This window comes from Perognathus longimembris, chromosome 1 (genome assembly GCF_023159225.1).
Source record: "Perognathus longimembris pacificus isolate PPM17 chromosome 1, ASM2315922v1, whole genome shotgun sequence".
In the NCBI taxonomy this organism is placed as follows: domain Eukaryota; kingdom Metazoa; phylum Chordata; class Mammalia; order Rodentia; family Heteromyidae; genus Perognathus; species Perognathus longimembris.
In genome coordinates, this window is record NC_063161.1 from 14,386,203 (window position 1) to 14,407,808 (window position 21,606).

Genomic DNA, 21,606 nt, shown 5'->3' on the forward strand with positions numbered 1-21,606 from the left:
CAAATTTTTAATACTTTCTCTGTGTGTGTGTGTGTGTGTGTGTGTGTGTGTGTGTGTGCGCGCGCGCGCATGGACGTGCACGCATTCAGGCTTGGAACTCATCCACCTGAGTGCTGTCCCTGAGCTTTTCACTCAAGGTTAGCTATAGCTTTTGGGTGGTTAATAGGAGATAAGAGTCTTGCCCAGGCTTGCTCAGAGTTGTGATCCTCAGATCTCATCCTCACAAGTAGCTAAAATTGCAGGCATGAGTCACTGATACCTGATCAGAAATCTATTTTTAAGAGTAAGATAGAAGATACCTGCTTAGCAAGATATGCTGAGAAGCTTGATTTCATAACAAATAAACAACATTTAGTTACTGATCACCAGATACTATACAAAGCACTTTATATACATTCTTATCTAAGTTGTCCAACAGTTCAATCTAGGAGGTGTTTTTGGTATGTCCATCTTCCAGTCCTAGAAAATTTGGGGACCTTTTCCAAATCCAAGGTCCAAATCCAAGTGAATCAAGAACTGTCTAACTCAGATTCTATAACATGTCATAAATAATAGAACTTGCATAACTAGAAAATGGTAGCTAACGTACACAGCAGTCTCCAATGAAACAATTCAAACATAAAAATGACCTCTTGGCATTTGATTATCTTTCACCCTAGACATTGATAAACCAAAACACTCCCTCAGGACAACATTTCTGTGCTGCACAGCATTTCTCTTTCCAGAGTATAATTTTCTTGGCTACATCCACCTCCTCCAAGCCCTGGAAAAGGACCTAAGCTAGTAAATTGTGCTGTCCTGGCAAGACGCTCATCCTCAAGGGCATTGTATCAGGCAAAAGTAATACATCACACTGCTTCTCAATCGGTTGGCCCATCTCTCCATAGAGTCTTAAAACAGTCATGTTTCTGCTTTGAATCTCTAGTTGTCTTTGCCCCTAGGCTTTGCATGTTAGCTCCTTGGCCTTAAAAATTAAGGTGAGCTGAGCAAGTACCCTTTTCACACCTGCCCTTGAGTTGGGCTTCCAAAAGAAGAAAGGCTGTCCAGAAAGTGACAGCCCCAAACACTGTTTCATTCCTTTCAGACCCAGAGATACATAAACATTGACTTGGCTGAGTAACAGAAAGACTTTGGTCTTTTGGATTCTGGGGATTTTGTAGCTGAGAAAAAAAGCTACTGAGGGGTAAGGGTGGTGGTAGGTTATATATGGCCATGATTCCTAGATAAGATGACCTCCTCCAATTGAGAGGTAGTGGGACCAACAAACACTGCCAATTAAAAATTAACACAGGCCCAAAGTGAAATCAATGCCTAAGTTTGATAGGTTTTCAAGAAAAGTTTGTGACCCCTAATTCATAGAAAAGGGAACATTTTCTCAGTGTTCAGTTTTACAGATGCCAAAGGTCAATCTCACTTGGAAAGATACTTCCACAGAAAAGCAGAAATGTACCGGGGCCACTAGCAAAGTATAAGGCAGCAGATACATATATACACACATATACACATACATGTTACATGTATATATATATACATAATTTCTTTAAAATCGTAAATTCATAAACTCTGATACTGATCAAAAGTCACCTAATTTTCTGATATGTGTCAGAGAAGATATATGTCTGTACCCATGTTATTCTAAGTGCATAGTGATGTAACCACCAATAAAAGCTTCTTTACATATCTTTTCTAAGTCATATATATATATATATATATATATATATATATATAGCTTTACATGGCTATGTGTTTTGCAATACTTCTTAAAAATAAAATATGATTTCCACAGAAAAATTTTAAAAGTACAATATTAACTCTCAAAGGGGTTTAAGTTCAGGCAATATTAGCCATTCCATATGTTGTATTTAAAGTCTGGATAATAGTATTATCATAATTTTCCTTCTGTTAGGCAGTTATGAAAAGAGTTGGTCTTTCATATAAAGCCATTAATGTGGGAAAGATTAGGAAGTGAATTCTGTTTCCACAAATGAACACTGATTCTGTAATCCCAGCAATTGTAAAACTGAGGCAGGAGGACTGGAAACTTAAATCTAGCCTGAGCTATATAGAAATACCCTATCGCTAAAAAGCAAAAAGGAAAGGAAAGAAAAGTTGAATGCCAAAGTGGTAGGTGTGGGGGAATAGTTCAATGGTACACTGCACACTTAACATGCACAAGACTCTGGATCTGAACTTAGAACCGAGAGAGAGAGAGAGACGAGAGAGAGAGAGAGAGAGAGAGAGAGAGAGAGAGAGAGAGAGTAATGCTAATATGTAGACATCTCATGAGGGCCTAAGCTGCTCAAAGTCCAATATAAGTTTAAAAAAAAGATTGCTTACAATTTTTCTACTATGCCATATTATGTCAACTTAATTATTTTTAATAGGTAAGATGTGCCACAGAGAAATACTGCCCCAAGAAGCCAATTATTCTAAGTTATCAATGTGCCAAGATATGTGAAATAAATAATTGGTAGGAAAAACCTGATTTTCTTGCTTTTACATATTTTAATTGTGATACTCAGCTGTTCAATCAAGCCTCAGTTAGTCAAAGTTAAGTGCAAATTCATTTATTAGCTAAGAATCCCATTTGTGCTTTCTACCTGACATGTAATTGAGAACTTTCTAGAAATCTCTAAAAAGAAACAACTTGAATGGTCTTACTCCTCTTGTATCCTGCTTTCTTAGAAATGATCCACTTTGGAATTTTCTTCCACTAGCAAACTTCTAGTGAATAGTTTTATTCCTCAGAACTCAAAGAGTAATAAGTATTTGTCTTCAAAACTAAGTATATCCCTATATATGTAAATATTGGAAAACTGAATGTACACCTATACTTAGTACATAAGTAAAGCTATTTAGCTTTACATAAAGTAAGTATTGGAAAATGTTTGCATTTGTCATTAGTTAACTGATTCTTCAAATCAGAGTTTTTCTCTTTCCAAATGGCAAAAGTAAAAACAGCTAAAAACCCTTCTCACTAAGCAAGAGGGGAAGTCTCCAAGGAAATCAAAGTCAAGTAGTGTTTCTACTTCATTTCCAGAAACCAAAGCAACATCAGTAGAGGTAGATAGATTTAACAAGGCTAAACAGCCAGCATTCCTAGATCTAGAAGTGATGAGTCCAATTGAATCTCAGCATCATTTGCATTTCTCTTCAGCAATGGAGGAGTGCAAGTTGCTTGCATCTGTGACAAAATGTGAGACTCAGCTACCCGGTGTGGTTTTGATGATGCCACAATTCTGTCCCAAACCCTTGTAACTAGCAAGTTTACCCTGAAGATGATTGAATTACTCCCCTGACCATGCATTATTCAAAGGGAAGTGCTGTTATTATAGAAGCTAGTTGTTGAGCCATTGGAATTCTATCTGTTGGCCAACTTTCAAGATATAGCCGGGCGTCATGACTAAATATTATGTCAACTCATAGGAGAGTCAGAATCTATGTTAACTGGTGGTCAACTTGTCTGCTAAGTAATATTTTGGGCTATATTCTAGGAAATCTCTGAAGCAAAATGTTTAACACAACAAACAAAATATGTAAATTTTCAGTGTTAGGGCTTTGTCAGCAAGAAAAACATCTGTAGAATGTTATACATGCCTGTTTTTTCTCATATTTGAGTGAGTATGTAGACATTTTATAATGTCAATACAACTAAATGTTGGGCCTATACCTCATTTTAGAAGGGACTGTCCCAGTTACCTGTCATTGACAGGTAGTATTGAGTAGGATAATGAAAAATGAAGCTGTTTAGAGGATTCAAATGATAAATACAGAACAAATTTTTACCATCTAAGTTTGAAAATATCTGAACCTCTTTCTCAAAGCCAAAGCAAATGGCTTCCAGTATACCAATTATTTAGCCTAGAAGAGTTTTCTCTTCAATTTCTCCATAGAATCTCTGGAATAGAAAACCCACCACAAATATTCACCGGGTTTAATACAGGAATCTACTCCTAGAAACTATGACAGATATTCTTACAACCTTTATTTAACTGCTTTCTGCAAGGGGCTATACATTGCTTTTCAAAGAACTCTATCCGGTTTTTACCATGATTGTGTTCAAATTGTTAAAAACTGTTTTCCCTATATTAAATCATTATTTATTTCCCAATCACCTTTCAGTCTTGATTCTGCCTTCTAGTGCAGAATTACATAATAGAGAGTGTTTTTTAATATAATTTTATTGTTATTATTATGGTGATGAATTTCATAAATCAGATAATGAATACAATTCTTTTTGGAAAATGTCATCCCTTTTTTTGTTTTCCCCCAGTTTCCCCTTTCCGGCCTTGCTTGCAAGTTGCATAGTTCATTTTCCACATAGTGTCTACTGAATACCATGACTGTGTTTTTTCACTCTTCCTCCATTTTTAAAAGAGAATTTTTAAAGGCAAGGATGGAACAATTAATTTTGTCTCATTTAAAAAATAGTGACTAAAATTAGCTATAATTCAGAAGTCATTAAAATACCACTTCTAGCAAAATCGGCACTACATCAAATTATTCTATTGACTTTCCAGTAAACTATATTATGTCATGCTTCTTGTTTTAGCCCATAACAGGAAATATCTTTATTGTGGCTCTGGAGAAAAAGAGAACTGTGAAGCATTTGAAATAAAGGATAAAACTTTGTCCCACAGTTGTTTTCTGTCTGTTAGTAAGAAAGTCTTATTGTTTATTGAATATCCTAATATTGAACTAGAAATTAAGCCTACAGGACTTTCAAAGCATGGATTAAAACTTTAAAAGGCATATGTAAACACTTGTCATATTCATATATTCTGAATAGGGTACAATGAGTCCATTGTAGGCATTATGAATAGACAAAGAAAAAATCTCTCTAAAATTATGGTAGCTAGTGACAGCTGATAGTTGTGTTTATGGGAAAAATCCAAGTCTATATACCACTGCTTCAATAATTTTTCAGAAAACAAATATGAATAAGATCAACTTTCCTTGTGGAATATTATTTTTTAAATCCTACAATTATCTGTTCTAAATTTACCAGTCTATGGACTAAAAAGCATAGTATTGAAAGCCTGGACTAAAAGTTTCTTTAAAGACTGAGCCACATCAAACTGTGAGCTCATCTGAAAGAAACAACAATGCAGGTATACGGGGTGTGTTATTTTTGCTTTGATGATAGATGATTACTATTTATTTCACAAGATGAAACAGAGCTGCTGGAAGTTTCATGGCTCTTGATAGTCATCAAAAATGGAATATGCAATGCACAGAAATGCTCCCTGCTGGGCTGGGATATGGCTCAAGTGATAAAGTGCTTGCCTACCAACTTCAAGGTCCTGAATTCAAACACCAGTATCAACAACAACAACAACAGAATGTTCTCTATCATACCAAGAAAAACAGTTGATTCCTTTTGTCATAGCAAGAATCTCAGAAACAAGATTAAGTTGGAGGTGCTCAAAATGGAAATCATCTTGGAATTCCCAAATCTCTGTAAACCTCTCTGTTTTCAACTCATGAGCCTGAGTTTCGAAATTAGTTGTTTCTGAATTGGCTAAGTTTGAAAGTTTCTGGAACCACTCCTATAACCCCACCCCAAACATCAAATTACCATAATCAACAAATGTCTCCCATTTGAAATTTCTAATCTCAACAAACAGCACTCATCACCTGAAACAGACTACCAACATAATTGCAACAACATGGGCCAAGTCACCTTTTCCTTCCTCCTTACCCAAAGTGAAAACCCCAAGTATATCCTCCATTTTTGACTGGCTACCCAGTTAGCAAAAAGAATGTAGAAGTCCTTTGTGGATTACAAAGAACCATGTAAGCCCATTTGTAACTTTCCTCTAATTTATAGTCCCAGGAATGGATTATAAAAAGAAAAAAAAAAACATTGTTTACATTGCTCAGGGGACCAGTTGAGTCTCTGCTTGCCAGCCCTGGCTGGCTAGCAAAAGCAGAGAGTCCACTTCTGAGCTAGACTTCCCTCTGATGGCCAGTGCACACACCGCTAAGGCTCCAGTTCAGGCCAGCTGCCTAGTTCCTCCACAACCAGGAGGAGCCCACAGGGTTTGTTCTGAGAGAGACCAGCAGGTCCCACCCAGAAAGACCACAAATGAACCCTCCTTAAGTTACTACCCCCAGCTGCCCTAAGAATGACAATAAACCTGCCTTATGGGAGGAAGCAGCCACCAGGCACCTGGGCCAAGCATCAGGAAAACATTTAGGTTCTTAGAGGATGCCACAAATGATTGGCCTTTTCAGCATCAAGGCAGCCAAGCTAGTTTGGTACCAAGCCATTACTATGGCCCTGATCTCCCCCATTCAGGAAGTTCAAAATACACATGAAGATTTTGACTTTCCAATTCCTATCCTTCAGTATAATAGGTATTATTAAATGAATATAGGATGTTTTATTTAACATAATGCTGTCTGGGGTTAGGATTAAGATTGAAAATATGTCTGACTGTTCATTGGATGCTTATAGATGGTTGCTTCACACATTTATTTCCATGAAGTCTAGACATTGCATGTCAGTGGAGAAAACCCAGGCATCCTACCACCAAAAGATGCTAAGGAACATGAGATGAGGCAAAGGTCCATACTCCCTAACCTTGCTTGAACTAGCACAGCTTCATACTTTGTCTGTTTTCTATACTGGAGTATAGGTGTGGGTTTAACCAAAGATTTCCTATGACAAAAAGTTGACAAATAATTGAGGTGCAGGTTAAGTTCCACATGAGCTTGTTTTACCCTTTCTTTTAGTCCTAGAACCAGTTAAAAAGTAAGCTCAAAATAAAAGCAAACTAAAACTATTTGCCAAGAGGTCTGATTTGAAAATATCAAAAGAAACTTAAGTCATGGTATTCCTTAAGGGCAATTAGAATCACATGAAAGGTGGACACTGATTTAGTTCACTGTCTGGTATAGTAGTAATTCTATAAGAAAACAGAGACAATGTTCTTATCTTTCTGTGGTAAAGGGAGAAGGGCCCTAGCCCATTGGTGTTATTATCGTTTCTAAGTTCCAAGACTTCTGGATGAGTTTTCATGGACCACATAAGACAAGGAAAAGGTTAGAGGTGAAGTAAACCATTATTTATACTTAAGACCTGGTAGGTTTTAGGTATTATGCTAGGTACTATTCATCAATTTATTTCATCTAATACATTTCATCCTCAGTTCTGACCAGGAAGATGTTATTAACTCCAATTGACAAATGGGGAAACTAAGACCTCAAGGGGTTTGGTAACTTGTCCAGAGTTATATATCAGGTCTCTTGATGATGTGTACTCAGACTTGTTAGCAAACATACTGAAATTTAAGCAACTCATTCTGAAAGTCTATCTTCATATAAATAAAATAGGAGTAAAATTTTGGAGACTTGCAACCTCTTCCATACCCAACCTGATTTTACAGTGGAAGAGCTAGGCAAAAGAAAAAAAAAACAATTGAGCTTTCCTATATATAAAAACTACACATATTTGCTACAAAGATTCATGGCAACCGCTATTCTCAGTATCATTTATGGAAGAAGATATCCTTTCACAGATGTTTAAAAACACAGATAACCTAAATATCTTGAGTTAATATTTGCACAATGTTCACCCATGCCAAAATATAATTCTGTACCTTACAAATTAAAAATAGGAATTAAAGTTTAACAATGTTTAAAGAAAAATGTATTCCTAGTGGCCTCCCAACTAGTCCAGTATGTAAGGAAAAGTTGGGATTACATATAAACAAGCGTCTTGATCACAATTTACTAGGAAGGTGGGCAGAATTGACAACAACAAAAATAAAGTGCTCAGTGAATGAGGTAGTGAGTGTAGGATAGATTCCAGGAGCTACTTGAATACCAAAGGATCTGGGTGTGAGACATGTTTGGGAAAGCTTCAAGAAGAAGGTGAGCTGATGGAGGATGTGCATGGACAATGTAGGGAGATGAAAAATGTTAGGTCTGGATGACAGAGAGTTTGCACTTTAACACCAGGCCACCATGTCTGATTGTTACAGACAAGCCCACTGGCTATGGCTCCAGCAGTCGGAGGGCACCTCAGACAGGCATCGTGGATGAGTGCTGCTTCCGGAGCTGTGATCTGCGGAGGCTGGAGATGTATTGTGCCCCCCTTAAGCCTGCCAAGTCTGCCCGCTCTGTCCGTGCCCAGCGCCACACTGACATGCCCAAGACTCAGAAGGTAAGCCTTCATAGGTGGGAATCCAACCATCGTCAAGTAATCTCTGTCTTTTACAAGTTACTTCTGACTTGGATGGGCCAAACAGAAATTCTGCACCACAGTTTTCCTGGATGACAGGACAAAAAACATCTCCAGTCCCACCAACGAGATGGATTATTTGTCCATCCTTATGATCATTCACTCTAGCAATCTGGTGACTAGAAGACGGTAGAAAACATTGAATAAACCCAGGCTTTGTATCAGACAAAACCTGAAGTCACCTGCTGAGATTCCTTGGCCAAATAACTTATCAATTTTATCTGTATTAATGAGATCTACCAAAATAGAATATTGTCAAAATTAACTAAGTTAATGCATATACTTCAAGATGCTTTGTATATGCTTGCACAAAACTACTGATGGGCCAATATTAATGTCTGTCATATGGGTCATTAATAACAAAACATGTCAGCCCTGGGATTCTGCCGTGGTACACAAAGAAATAAGAGTCTCTAGTGGAAATTAATTGAAATTGGCATTCAGTGGCAAATATAAATTAAACACATTGATAACAGAAATTTCTGTGATTCAAAGAACACTTAGAACTTTCTAATGATTAAAATTTGCAGAAGTCTTTTTTTCCACAAGTGTGACTTTATGCCTACCTGGAAAGTGCCAGTGATATCAGCAGAAACACACAAAACATCTGATACACACTGATCATGAAACAAACTTTTGTTGAGTGGGTGAGCAAAAAGAATGAATATCAGGACCAAAGTAAAATGTTAATACTCAAGCAGCAATAATAAGAGAGAGAGAGAGAGAAAGAAGAAAAGGAGAAAGTAAAAGAATATGAGTAAGGAAAGGGTATTTAGGTCTCTAGGGGGACTTTGTTAAAGAAAAAGAAAACGAAAAGTCAACATGTGGTATTTAACTTTGAAGCCCAAAATAACATTGTTCAGAAAGTATTATATAACTTAAGTGTATAGATGGGATTGGGAGGTTTGGGGAACAACAACAAAAGGGGTAACAATGATCAAGATTGATGCATTGGACTCTTAATTTGACTTGTTGGATTGAAACTCATTTGGTACAACTACTTAAAATCAAATTAAAAAAAATAAAAGACAAGATAGTTCATGACATTTTTGCTGCATCCTGGTCCTAAAACACAGCTAAGGCTGAAGGACAATGGTGTCTTCATGGCAGTGTCACCTTATAAGCCATAAGGGGACTACTCTGGGCCTAGAACACACAGTGCACACAACCGTGAGACAGGAAGCAATAGACACAGAAGAAATTGGTGGGACAAGGCAGGAAGGTGTGTAATAAGAGGCTAAGGCATATTCATTCTTTCTCTTCCCATATGATCCTGTGCCTCTCAGTATCTAGGCTGGGGAGGAAGTGGGTGTCAGAGATGAGTCCCAAAGTTCTGGAATGCCGGGACCCTTGGCTGAGGTGTAGACTCCTCTTCAGTACAAATGCTGTCTCCTACTACCTCTGGAACCTGGGCATCCCAGGCTGATTCAAAGACTGTCATCAGGGACACCGTGGGAACCAACAATTCTCAATGCAATTGTTTTTGTGATGTTTACAGTCTCAGCCCCCATCTACCAACAAGAAAACGAAGCCTCAGAGGAGAAGGAAAGGTGGGCCAAAGACACACCCACGAGGGGAGCAGCAAGAGGGGACAGAAGCAAGTCAGCATATCAGAGGAAAGAAGAAAGAGCAGAGAAGGGAAACAAGAGCTAGGAACTGTGAACACAGAGGCACAGAAGGAAAATGGAGGACAGAAGGACTAAGCAGACAGAGACCAGGATGAGAGAGGAACAGACAGCAATACAGAAAAGCAAGACATATTGTAAAGGGAAAGAAGAACAGTAACCCCGACGGAGCTAGACAATGCATGTTTTGAAGTAGAAGTAACCGGTGGTAGAATTTAGCTAATAAACATGAGGGGAAAATATGGAACAGGAAAATATAATGCCCGGGAAAGTGCAAGAATGTGGAAAAAAGCAAAATGAAAGAAAATATAAAAGAGGCAGACAAGACAGACCCTTCCCTTTTACCTCCACCAACATAAAGAGAAATAACTCAGAATAAAAACCAAGGCTTTCATATGCCTTTTAAATTTTTATGCAAAGCTGTTATAGAAGAAATTGCCCATGTCAATATATGTTCAGAGTTAAATATTAGCCTCAAATTCTCAGCAAGACTGAATTGTGTCATAGAAGTTCCCAGATTTCCTTTCCTGCAATGTCACTGGAGGCTGAGTTTTCTTAGTCAAGTCCAGGGTTTAGGGTAAAGGGCATCAGATATTGACATAAAGGCCTGTGAGGTAACCTCTAAGAGGCCACTGAACTGTTTTTGCTTTTTCTCTGCACTTTTTCATACCCAACATTCAAGATTCATTCATTTGCTAAGGTTGCCATCACCAAGAACCACAGACTGAGTGACTTCAAGCACAGGCATGCTTTTTTTTTTTTTTTTTTTTTTTGCCAGTCCTGGGCCTTGGACTCAGGGCCTGAGCACTGTACCTGGCTTCTTCCCGCTCAAGGCTAGCACTCCGCCACTTGAGCCACAGCGCCGCTTCTGGCCGTTTTCTGTATATGTGGTGCTGGGGAATCGAACCTAGGGCCTCGTGTATCCGAGGCAGGCACTCTTGCCACTAGGCTATATCCCCAGCCCCAGGCATGCTTTTGCTCACAGCTCTGGGGACTAAAAGTCCAAATTCCAAGTATCAAGAAGGATATGACTCAGGTTTCTCTCCCATATCTCTGTTCCCTTCCCTTTGTTTATATCCCCATTCCTAAGTATCTTCTCTGTATAAGGACATCAGTCAGATTGGGTTAGAAATGACCCTCCCATGAGGGTCCCATGAGGGACTCCAAGTATAGTCATATTTCAGATTCTGACGGTTGGAACCTCAAAGACATGAATTTAGGGAGATGGGGAGTAGACACAATTCAGTCCAAAAAGAAGATTTCTGATGCCCAATCTCAGCTCTTTGGTTATATATCTGAAAACATTCTCCTTCTCTTCCTTCTCCTCTTCCTCTTCTTCCTCTTCTCCCTCTCCTCACCCATGCATACTTACTCATTTTTGACTGCCTTCTCACTTCTCCCAGCCCCCTTCATATGCATACAAACCTAGAATATTTTACATCTACAACCTGAGTTTCTATTCTATAAAACATCAAGACCATGTTGTTAGAGCTAGAAGTTTCAGAAGTCAATTGCCTCAATCCTTTCATTTTAAAGACAAAGGAAGCTGAGATCTCCAAGTTGGTAAAGATGGACTTAGACTCTAATCTTGTTTCCTTCTGGCTAGCAGACAACATCATAATCAAAATAAAATCAACTAAGATAGAATTCCAAAAGGAAAGGAGAGGGAAAAAATGGACATGTGAAGTCTGATGAAAATGATTTGACAGTTTTCTGCCAGAGAAATATAAGAAGTGAATAAAACAAACATTCCAGCTTTCCCTGAAAGGTAGAGAACAGAAAAGCAGAATCACAGAACTTAGATTGTACATAGCGTCTCTTTCACTTCCTTTTACTTAATCAACTGGAGCTGAATCTTCATAGAGAATAAAACAAAACCTCTCAATAGCACTCAAATTGTGAATTGTAAATGTTAAGAAAGGGTACAAGACAGGAGTGCTCAAGGAAGTAAATGAGGACACTTGGGGATGAGAAAATGATGCAAAACCAAGCAAACTATGTCATCCAAGCAGCCCACTCTGAAGAAGTCATGATATAAAGAAATGTCCTTCATGCTCCTGCCATGCTTTCTACTTCAGGCTCTTCCTTCTTCAAAGGCTCACTGACAACCTGGAATCCCTCCAATGTAATGGCAATACCCAAAGCTCAATCCAGGAGGAAGAGATCCAATCAGAAGCGTGTCAAAGCCCACATGGGAGCCAGACCACTGCAGCTATGATTGAAAAGTGGATCATGCTTTCTCAGACTAGACAAAAACCATGCTGATGTCTGAGCCATCTGGCTAGTCATCTTATTCAGAAGAGGTTGAGTTATATTAGGAAAACATGCTTTGGAGCTTGTTTCAGGCACAGGCTAATAGGACATTTATCACCTTCGCAGAGCCTGTAAACACATACGGCTCTCCCAGAGACCACTGCTCATCAGAAGAATTCAAGTTTATGTCCTGTGGAAAGGTTTGACAAACTATAAATATTATTCAAAAACTTTAACATAGCAATAGAACATTCTAGTCAAACAAAGTTTCCTTAATCAGAAACAATGTATTAAAATATATTTCTTTGTACAGTAGCTTTTCACAACTCTGAAGCAACTCTTGCATACCTATACGTGATCAGCATGTAATAGGAACTAAAACTCCAAGTGCTAGTGGCTCCTCCTTGTAGTAACGTAGCTACTCAAGAGGTTGAAGTCCAGAGGGATTGTAATTCAAAGCCAGCCTGGAGAGAAAAGTCTGCAAGAGTCTATCTCCAAAATAACTTGCAAAAAGCCTAGATGGATGTATAGGTCAAGTGGTAGAACGCCACCAGGACAAGCAACCCAAGCAAACAAGGGCCTTGGTTCAAACCCTAGTGCTGACAAAAACAAAAAAAAGGAAGCAGAAAATGGGAAGAATCAAATAGTATCTTTTCATCTCCTTTCCATTATTGATATCATGCCATGAGTGTAGGTAGGGTCTATGGAATGTAATACTAAATGAATAGACACATAAATATGTGGGAAGATGGATGGGTGGATGGACAAATGGATGACAGATAAATAGATGAACAGAGAGCAGATTGATGAGTAGGTTGACAGATTCAGTAAGATACATCATCACAGGAGGAAAACAAAACATAAAAACAAGTCATACTACTGAGATAAAATCATTCTACTCTTCCTACAAGGGATAGCAAAGAAAGAACAGAATAATCCAGGAAAGGCAAAGGAGATTTGCTAACATAAATCTCACCTGTTTGAAATGTCCTTCTTTAACCTAAATTGAAATTGTCCAAGAACCTACTGCAACAGGTTGAAGTTGGTTAACACTTTATATTGAATGTGACTTATTGATTAGTCCGTTCAATGTTTACTTAAAGTGAGTAGAATACTGGGAACTATTTAAAATTTCTATCTTTCAGTTTCAAATGTTTCTTTTCAAGAAAACGGATGATTGTGTATAAAACTAATTGGGATACATATAGATTCATGATCCTAAAATAAAATCATTGGAAAATAGTTTTACTGATCATCTATAATATTAAAAACAATGTGAACCATGATGGAACACTATATTTGAGAAAGTATTTGAGAAACAGTCCAATATAGTCAATTAGAGAATTCAGTCAGACTGTCACAGGCTGTAAAGTCATCATTGGAAAATAGTTTTACTGATCATCTATAATATTAAAAACAATGTGAACCATGATGGAACACTATATTTGAGAAAGTATTTGAGAAACAGTCCAATATAGTCAATTAGAGAATTCAGTCAGACTGTCACAGGCTGTAAAGTCAGACTGCCTGAGTTTAAATCATGTATCTCTCACTAGGTAGCTAGGCAAATAATCTAACTTACCTATGCCTCAGTTTCCTCATCTGTCAAACTGGGGTAACAAATATATCCCATAATAGTTGTAAGGTCTGAAGATTTATATATATGTAATTTACATTTATACATGATTATATATATGAGTGCAAAATATATATGAATACACATACATATATATGTACTATTGAAGTACTAGCTAATCTTATTATCTTATTGTACTTACTTTGGAAACCTAGAGCTATATGGAAAAACAAGCACAACACCAAAAAGGTCAATCCAAGCTTGCCAACCTTTTGGTGTTTTGGTGGTAGATTCTCAAGCATGTGATGGAAGAAGAGAACTGGGTGATCAAAGATTACTTCCAACTTGGAGAACACCTAGTTCTTGAATAATTTCAATTCAAATTGTAGCTTGTCTCTCCAAAATGAAGAATTGGTAACATATCTGTTTGGGTTCATACAATGAACTTTTCCGAAAAACAAACAAAAAAATCATTTTTCTCAACCAGTTTAAAATCAAATATAGTATGTGTTTTCATTTCATGTTTCTTGGGGAAATTTCAATTGTAGCATCAACTCCAGCCAAAATAAATAGAAAAGTGGGATATTTCCGGGCTCACAATGCTTCCGGGACACTTTAGTTTCTAAGACCGCCAATCCAGTAATTCTTTTTTACACAAGCATTTGATCTACTTTCAAATATCAAATAAAAACAAACCAAATCCCATACTGCTTCAAATGTGGGTATTATTGGGGTACAACAGTGGAAAAGGAAGCAAGAAAATTGCTTCCTCCCCCCCCCCCCCCCCCCCGCCAAAAAAACCTCTTCTCTCCTACACCCCTTGACTACTTCCTTCCAACCAACAGGGCAACAAAGCTTTCTTAGGCAACATATTTTGCAGGTTCTCAAGTCCATTGCTTCCGTGGGAGAAAAAGAAGTCTCTTTACCTGCCCATTTGAGGTTTTATTGGTAGCAATTAAAAGATGAATAGTTCTGCATAAAGCAGAATCCTTTTTTTAAAAAAAATGAATTTTAGAATCTGCGCTAAATAATTCCTTGGCTAACAGACTCACCTTAAGGCTGAAAGCCCAGTTATCAATTCCTTTAACCTAAGCAAAACAAGCCTACCTTTAAGGAAGAAATGGCCAATGGTAATGAACAAAGCTTCTTTAGGGTCTACTCAACTCTCAGACAATGCACAATCAGTCCCTCAAGCCAGAGACTAAAATCCTACCTGCTTGGTTGGCAGAGATTGGAAGAGTCACAGTCTAGGCTGGCCTAGGCAATGAAAAAAAAAAAAGTGAGACCCTACGTCAATAATAACCAGAACAAAAAGAACTGGAGGCTCAAGAACTAAATACCTGATGAGCAAAGAAAAAAGCTCTAAGTTTAAACCCCAGGATCACTAAAAATAAGTAAATTAATTGATTTTTTAAAATAAAATAAAAATTCAAGTTCTCCATCCTCACTGACCTAACCAATATTAGAATGTTTCCCTGATGCCCACACATTTGTTAAGCTTTCTTTAATGGGACTTCTTAATGTCAATAGTCTGCCTCATTTTCATCAAGTAACTAAGAGATTATTTAAAGATGCAAACTTCGATTTAAACTCCAGAATACAGAACCGTAGACAACAAGTATGGCAAGACAAAAAAAAAAAAACTCCAATTTTTTTATGAGCAAGACTGTGGTAGGCTGAGAATTGGAGATCACCCCTATTCATTATCAGTTATAGTCAGTTATAGACTAGGGACTGTGCATTATTTGTATCATGAAGCTGCACCTTTAAGCTGTTCATGAAGGATTGCACTACTAGAAAAAATGAAAAACATAATGAGTCAATACACACATGGCCTCAATGTTGTTATTTTGTCAGTCTTGGATGGCAGAATCACTATTAAATGCTCTGCTTTCTCTCTGTAAATAATACTTGTTTCCACTAGGGTGGAAGTGAAGGAGCCTTTGGCACACTGTAACAATTCTGATTTTTGAAGTCTGTATGCACGCAAGAAGCATGACTGGTTCTTGCACCATTTTCTGTCTTGGAAAAGCACTAGCTGGCATCCTCTGTGTTTACTCTCAGATGCTGAAGGCTCCAATCAACCTCAAACAGATGCAAATCACTTCAACTTGTCATAGTGTTATTTTGTTCATCCTAAAAAGTTCAGGGGAGTCCTCCAGACTTCCAAAATTTCTTTCAATTCAGTGAGGAGGAAAATTCAGAACACAGAATTTGAGTGTTCTGCCCAGATTTGTTACACACGAAGGCTGAGTGGAAGAGGGCAACACCCTTTCCTACTAACCCTGTGAACTCATCACTGTTGCATTGAAATGACACCAAAAGAAAAACCCTGGGCCTCATGTCTCTTAAGGACATGGAAAGAGAAATGGCCACATCCACTAGTTTAACTCTAGCATAAGCCATCTGTCAGAAGAAACAATGGCATTTTGGAGTTGTAAGAGAGAATCAATAATCAAATCCAGTTCTTTGGTAAAAATTGCTGAATCTTTCACACATATCTAACAGCTAACTAAATAAGCTGTCCATAAAATCAACATCTGAGGAGCCTTGAAGCCTCTTCTGTTTTACAACATCCTTCAAGATGATTAAAGACAACATAAATATCACTTGACCATGAGGGATAGTATCTGTCAATACTTTTTTTTGTCTTCATCTTCCCTTTTTCTATAAGATTTTAAAACATTTTTGGTAGTGACTCCTACACTGCAGGAAGACATACGTGAAAATACAGTCAGGTGCGGTCCTTTGAAGAATAAGAAAGTTGATAAATCAGGATCATTTGGGATCAGGGGTAGGATAGATATAAATATCTTAATTCCTGTGGATTAAAAGGTATGCCAATCACCAGGGGAGTAAAAAAAAAAAAGAAGAAAGTGGGAACTATAAATTTGCTATCCTAGTACATAAGAGGATCTTTAGAAATCCCGAGTGTAGCTAATTGTTCCTCATGCTCAGCCAGAAGAGGAGTAACAAGCTAGGATGAAAGTGCTTTGACAACAATCACTACTTTTCAGAAGGTAATAATAATGCCAATATTTATTCACTATATACCCAAAGCCAGGGATATAGTAAATGACCTCATTTAATCACTGTAAGCCTGAAGGTAAATACTATAATTATCCCTGTTGTGTCCATTAGAAAACTCAGACTAAGAAATGCTAAATATCTTGCCAAGGTCTGGCTCTAGCAAGATGCCAAATCAGACTACAAACCCAAGATACATACTAGTTAGGTCAGCAGGTGCTACGAAGCTTCCTCTTGCATTTCTTCCTTGACATATATTACACCACAACCTGCCATGTGTCATTTTCAGACACAAGATGGCTCTGGGATATTCATCCTTTATGAAGCACAACAGGAAGAAGTTGGCTTTACAATGCCTGCTATGAACTAGTCTACCATTCCTACAGGAAACTTACATCAGATCTTTGGGTCTGGAAGTATACAGAGGTAAAGGAAGCCTACACCTTCCCTGAAGGACTATACCTGTTAGTCAGTATGACCTTTAGGGCCCTAACAGCAGGACCTTTCGAATACAATTATCTCCACATGCCAGGGAAATGTATAAGGGTATTCTTTCATAAGACTCTATGAGATTGATGCTCTTGCCCCATTCATTTAATTTTCAGAAGAGTTAATATTGATGACAACAAGATAGTAATTATCAAAGCTCCTGAGAAGGAGCTTGCATGCAAATTAAACCTGTAAGCCTAGGACTTCAATGAAACAAGAACTGAGATGGGAGTCTGATGAGCAAGTACTTTATTGGGAGGACTGCTTGTGTGAAAAGAGATGGGAGAGTATTTAGAAAACTGTGTAAGCCAGCATATGGCAATACAAGATTGACCCCAAGTGAGAGAGAGAGAAGGGGTGTGTGTGAAAATGCTGTAGACAGTATTATAATACAAGAAAAGTACCACCATGAAGTCTTTGAGCTAAGGTTGGCCAGCAAAGAGTGGGTTCCCCAGGAATGGATCTCCCTTGGTATCCCTGCTGCACTCAGTCATCGGCTTATAGAATTGCCAGTTCACTCCTACCAAAGGTCATCCAGTGGACAAAATAGTCATTTCCACCACAATAAAGGCACTTCTAGGTAGTTTCCAGCAAACAACATGGAGCTGGACAGATCTACCATACCTCTCACTTCATTAGAGAGGCAGCCATATACAGGAAAGGTACAGGTCTCTCATATGTAATTTGTCCTTTGGCTTTAAAGCCACATCCTAAAGCATGGAGTTCATATGACACCCAACTTGGCTCCTAGAGATGAAAGGCTGACCTAACCCTCCTGGAATTTGAACCTGTGATTGCCTGAAGTTAACAAAGGTATCAACATGGACTCTGAGACTTCTAAATCATCCTCCATAATTTTATTTGCCTGCCAGCCAAATCAATACAGAGCTACAACACATCTTTTTCAACAAGAGAAGAGCTGATGTCTGGGCTATCTTTCAATCATTCACTATTCTTTTGTCTCTCTTTCTCTCTCTCTCTCTTTCTCTCTCCCTCTCATTTTGCCCTTTTGATGAGAAGGCTAATGCCAAGTTGGTATTTTATACTGTACAATAGGGTGCCACTATTCCATGCTAGAAAGCATTTCCCCCATCTTTTTTTAAGAGGATGCCAAATTTTTCCTAGACGATGTCACACAATACTTAATTTGTTTGGAATGGGTGGAGATGGAAATATAGTCTATTGAAAGTATCATTGCTTCCTCCTTGAGATTTCAAGAGCCTATTAGCTTCCTTTTAGACTCCATCTCTCTGGTAAAATGTCATAAAGATAGGAAAAGGAAAAAGAAGCACTTATGGTATCCAAAGGTTAGCTTTTACTAATTGAATACTGTGCTACTGGACTTCTCTAAAAGACCATACAAATGGGGCCCAGTTGACGCCGGATATAAGAATGACACCCACCCTTCTAAGAGTTTCCCAAGGCACCACCTTCTTCTCTAAACCAACGTCTACTACCAGCCAGGGTCATGGGTGCCTCATGATATTTTCAACTCTTGCTATTGGAAAGAGATTTGTATATTGAGGTATTTTCTTTTTCCAACTTAGGGAGGTAACAGCGTGGTTAGTTGATTGGCTCCAAATCCAAAGAAACAGGAGCAAACCCCAACTTCTATCTCATCTTCACTGTAAGAAACCAGGTAAGGTTTCTACTCAGTTTCCAACTTTCAGAGCCCATGAAATTCCAATGGTAAAATGCATCAATATCTAAAAATCTCCATCTCCAAAAATTAAATAAGGAAATGTGTGCAATAATAAGCCTGAATAATTTAGATGCCCAGCATGCAATAAATCCTCACAAGATGTAGACAATTACTTCAGTTGGTCATAGTTCCACCAACATGCTCGTGGGACGCCTCAAAACTCTCACAGCACCTCACAAGCCTCCACTTGGAAATGGGATTGGTGCAATGGCACTTCACTAAGTGGGCCAGAGAAGCCTTCACATGTAATGTTAAGAATGATTCTTGTTACTGTCATTGCTTTTAGCCTTCAGTGATTTTCTTCATCTGAAACTCCATGGATAACGTTGAAGAGGAAAGTCTGGAGCTAGAATAAGAACCAAGAGAAGATGGGAGATGCCTATGCACATTAGAGTATACATACACAAAGTACAACAACTGTATGTTGCCAATGAATCCCTTCCTTTGCATATTCTCTCATGAGTCCATTAACTCTTCCTTCAGAAGCATGATTTTCTTCAACCAACCCCAGTGGCTGGAAGACCATCCATTTTTTTTCCCCCTTTAATCCTCATACCTTCTCTGGTGTCAATAGGAAACAGTATTTACTCACTACTGTTTTTCTTTTCAAAAATCTGTCGAGTTGCATACTAGAAACAGTTTCAGCTGGTTTGTTTGTCTTGGACAAGCTGTTGAAGTGAAAAGTTTTTGCTTGGTTGAATTTGGGACAGTTTCATAAACCTGGAAGAAGTGCATTGAACGTGGGTGCCAGCACCGAGGCCGAAGCTTCTAATGTGTTTCCACTTGCTGCCCATTGTAAAGGGTGGCTGGCCGTAATTAAATTAAGACAATGAGCAAAGCAACAGATGCAACTGAGACCATGTCCCTGAGTGCTTTTGTTTTGTCACTGTCATTGTCTGCAACAAAGAAGTCACATGTGACAGCCTGGGAAGAGAGCCAAATGCAAACCAGACAATGTTCCAGCTGGTTTTGAATGGCCTGTATGTACGTGTGTGTGCTCATAGGAACTCTGCTACTTGCAGCAATGATGGATACATTTTGGCCCAAAGCTTTGCTGTGATGCTGAGACAGAGCCACAGAAAAAGACAGGAAAGGCTGGGTGGGGGAAGGGGTGCGGGGAGGGAGGTGTTGGAGAAGGAGAACCTCCATTCAACTTTATACTTTTGACCTTCGGCTTGGAGAAAAAGAAGGATCAGAAGATAAAGCTTGGTAGATTGGTTCAAATTAACCACAGTAGAGACTTTGTGAATTTGAAGAGTGAAACACAAAAGGGACCTGGATATTTTCTTCTAGCAGTCTGTAATACATTCAGCCTGAGCAAAAAAATGGGATTGGACAGCTTGTGAGGCTTTCTTTTCCTTGTTTCTGCTTCATTCTTGAGAATTTTCTTAGTATGGGAACTTCTGATTCTTTAAAGTTGTCTTTGTGTCTAAGATGGTATGCATCTGGAACAGAAAAAGAAAACCTCAAGTATTCTGCTACTTGTTAGTTATATTGATAAGTAGTTAGGCAGAAAGGTGGTACCCTAATAAGAGGTATTTTGAGTGTCTGATGGACCACATACCATCAGCAGATCCACACAGAAATGTCCTCAGTGACTCTACGCTGTGACCCCCATGTATCCTTCTTTTATCTTTCAAGAAAAAAATCCCATAGGAAACCATAAGACACAGGAATACACGGCTAGTGGTAGCTTAATGATAGATGCTTTGCACAGCCACAAATGTGTATTAAACCGAGCTGGTAAAAGTCACATGCTTTTTTGAGAGAAAACTGCCCAGATTTTAAACAGAAGGCATTTCTAGCTATTTATTTATAAGTACCCTGTTTCTTCTCACTAGTTTCTTTTGTATTGGCTACTAAGCTAATTATTTGAATGAATGTTTTTATACAGTGATGCTAGTCCACAGTACAGGAAATTAACCATCAATCTATAAAATGCCTTTCAGTGGTAAGAACTGAACAACAAATGTAAGAAACAATTATCAATTCCCTCAGTATTGGCCAATAGGTATATCTTCCAAGGAATGCTACTGGGTTTCCCCCAGCTTCAAGATCCAATCCTTGCTAGCTCTGCACATTCTAAAGCTCATTAGTTCCTAACATTGTTGTGGTTGGGTGGGTGTTCACCTTAACCAGAGGGAAAGTTTGGAGGTTCTAGCCACCCTAAAGAAAAATACTGTTTTGGTATTGTTGGAAACATGTTCTGAAAAGAAAAAGGCCTGTACCACTCTGTACCAATAATTGTCCACTACATTTTCTGGATCTAAGTAAAACCAAGCAAAAGAGGACCTCAATCTCAAATGTGTGGCTATAAATACCATTTTTTGCTTCTAAGACAAGTCCCTGACCTTGTAGAGCTTCTATTCTAAACAAAGCTCAATAGCGCTTCTATCATAACCTTGATTGTTGAATGATTGGTAGCACTAAGGCAAAGATCTCAAGATTTGGGACCTCTATTTTCCAATAGAGATGATACCAATTAGATAGCAATTTGAGTAGAATTGTGTAAAGAATAACAGCTAAGACTCATGTCATGTGTATCATGTGTCAGGTCCAGTGTTTGTACTTTTATGTACATTAATTTTTCAACATTTAATTCTCTAAAGTAGTTGCTATAATGGATTTTAAAAAACTGAGAATGAGTATTGTCATTTGCATAGGTTTCCATTGCTAAACTTCCCAA

At 38.2% G+C, this 21,606-nt stretch overlaps 1 protein-coding gene across 6 annotated transcripts in view; it reads left to right on the forward strand.

Annotated features, from left to right (window-relative positions):
• Positions 1-21,606, forward strand: part of Igf1 (insulin like growth factor 1) — a 75,087-nt gene that overhangs the window by 45,387 nt on the left and 8,094 nt on the right. For 3 of the 6 annotated variants that reach the window (XM_048357086.1, XM_048357122.1, XM_048357106.1), the window contains exons 3-4: positions 7,989-8,170; positions 9,747-9,798. In XM_048357086.1, the coding sequence (XP_048213043.1) occupies positions 7,989-8,170; positions 9,747-9,798 (234 nt within the window). Of the gene's footprint in view, positions 1-7,988; positions 8,171-9,746; positions 9,799-18,765; positions 18,960-21,606 lie in introns of those variants that run through there. The other 3 variants (XM_048357092.1, XM_048357114.1, XM_048357099.1) reach the window with 2 other exon arrangements.